The following is a 1,351-nucleotide window of genomic DNA, read 5'->3' on the forward strand; positions in this document are numbered from 1 at the left end:
TGTTCTAGTTTTAGGGAAATGCGAAGTTTAGCTCAGGATAGGAAAGATTGGAGGTACGTGTCCAACCAGTCTTAGGACTGATGACCTTATGATGATGATGATATATATGTACCAATGTTGGTGTTTTGTTTGTTCTCAAATTCTGTAATTGATACTACGTTCAAGGTTAGCATTTGGGGAAGAAAAAAGTAAACTTAATATCTACTTTTTCCCTTTTATTTGTTATTTTGATGCGACTTCAGTTCTACAACTGACGACGATTCTTTTTTCTATTTCTGCATCATCAGATATATATCGAATAATGTTGTGCGACAAGAAATACGGACTGACAGTGAACTTAATGGCAACAAAAGTGATGCCATCGTTGTTGCCCCAAACGGTAAATCCTTCGTTAAATTTGGAACAGTTCACCATTTTGTTAGAAGTTCTTCAAGAGATGTTGGACCAAATAGATAGGAACCAGAGGAATAAATTGAAGCTGGACAACCTGTCCTTGCCCAGTCCCGAACGTCATAGGCCTTTGAGACACCAATTCAGCTCAGATAACATGCACGTTCCTCCATTCAACATCCCCAATTTGAGGATAGAACAGAGAAAGACTTCCAGTGCTGAAGATATGGCCAGGAAAAACTCAACAGGTATGTACAATTATTGTGTTTTTTATTACATATATATGGAAAAAAATAAAATTGCCGGCAAAAATTTAATAATTTCTAAATGTGGTGTTATAGGCGAATGATGAGCATACCGTGAATAGAGGTTAGAAATGATGAGATAATAGAGAGAATAGGAGAACAAAAATCACTCTGAAAGTCAATAATAAATAGGCGAGATAGGTGGGTAGAACACCTTCTCAAGCATGAAGGTCTAGTCAGAAACATATTAAAGGCAGAAACAGGAGTTAAGAGGAGTAGAGGCAGACCTACACAAATAGTTGAGGATATAAGATGCTCTAGTGTTAGGGAAATGCGAAAATTAGCTCAGGATAGGAAAGAGTAGGAGTCCAACCATGCTCTGGCCTGATGAGTTTATGATGATGATTATACCTACATTGTAAAAAAGTTGAATCAATTTCGGAAGGCGAAGTATATTATAAATTCTTGGATTGACATTGAACTACAGTAGAATCCGCTTATAATGACATCGAAGAGAAATGACAAATTATCAATGAATCATTTGGGTCACTATAGCCGGATATGGTTTCTTGAGAATAAGTCATAATAAACGGAGTAATTATATCCAAACTTTCTTATAGAGAATTTAATATGAAAACCAAACTTAACACTGCAATTACTTCGTATTAAGCGGTTGATCAATATAGGCGGAGTCATAATAAACGAATTCCACTGTA

General features: G+C 36.0%; 1 protein-coding gene across 1 annotated transcript in view; it reads left to right on the plus strand.

Moving 5' to 3' along the window:
- Positions 1–1,351, plus strand: part of LOC108732973 (SCY1-like protein 2) — a 104,585-nt gene that overhangs the window by 91,178 nt on the left and 12,056 nt on the right. The window contains exon 10 of the mRNA XM_025981151.1: positions 288–638. Within this exon, the coding sequence (XP_025836936.1) occupies positions 288–638 (351 nt within the window). The remainder of the gene's footprint in view (positions 1–287; positions 639–1,351) is intronic.

The sequence above is a fragment of the Agrilus planipennis genome, unplaced genomic scaffold (genome assembly GCF_000699045.2).
Source record: "Agrilus planipennis isolate EAB-ADULT unplaced genomic scaffold, Apla_2.0 scaffold1, whole genome shotgun sequence".
NCBI lineage: Eukaryota > Metazoa > Arthropoda > Insecta > Coleoptera > Buprestidae > Agrilus > Agrilus planipennis.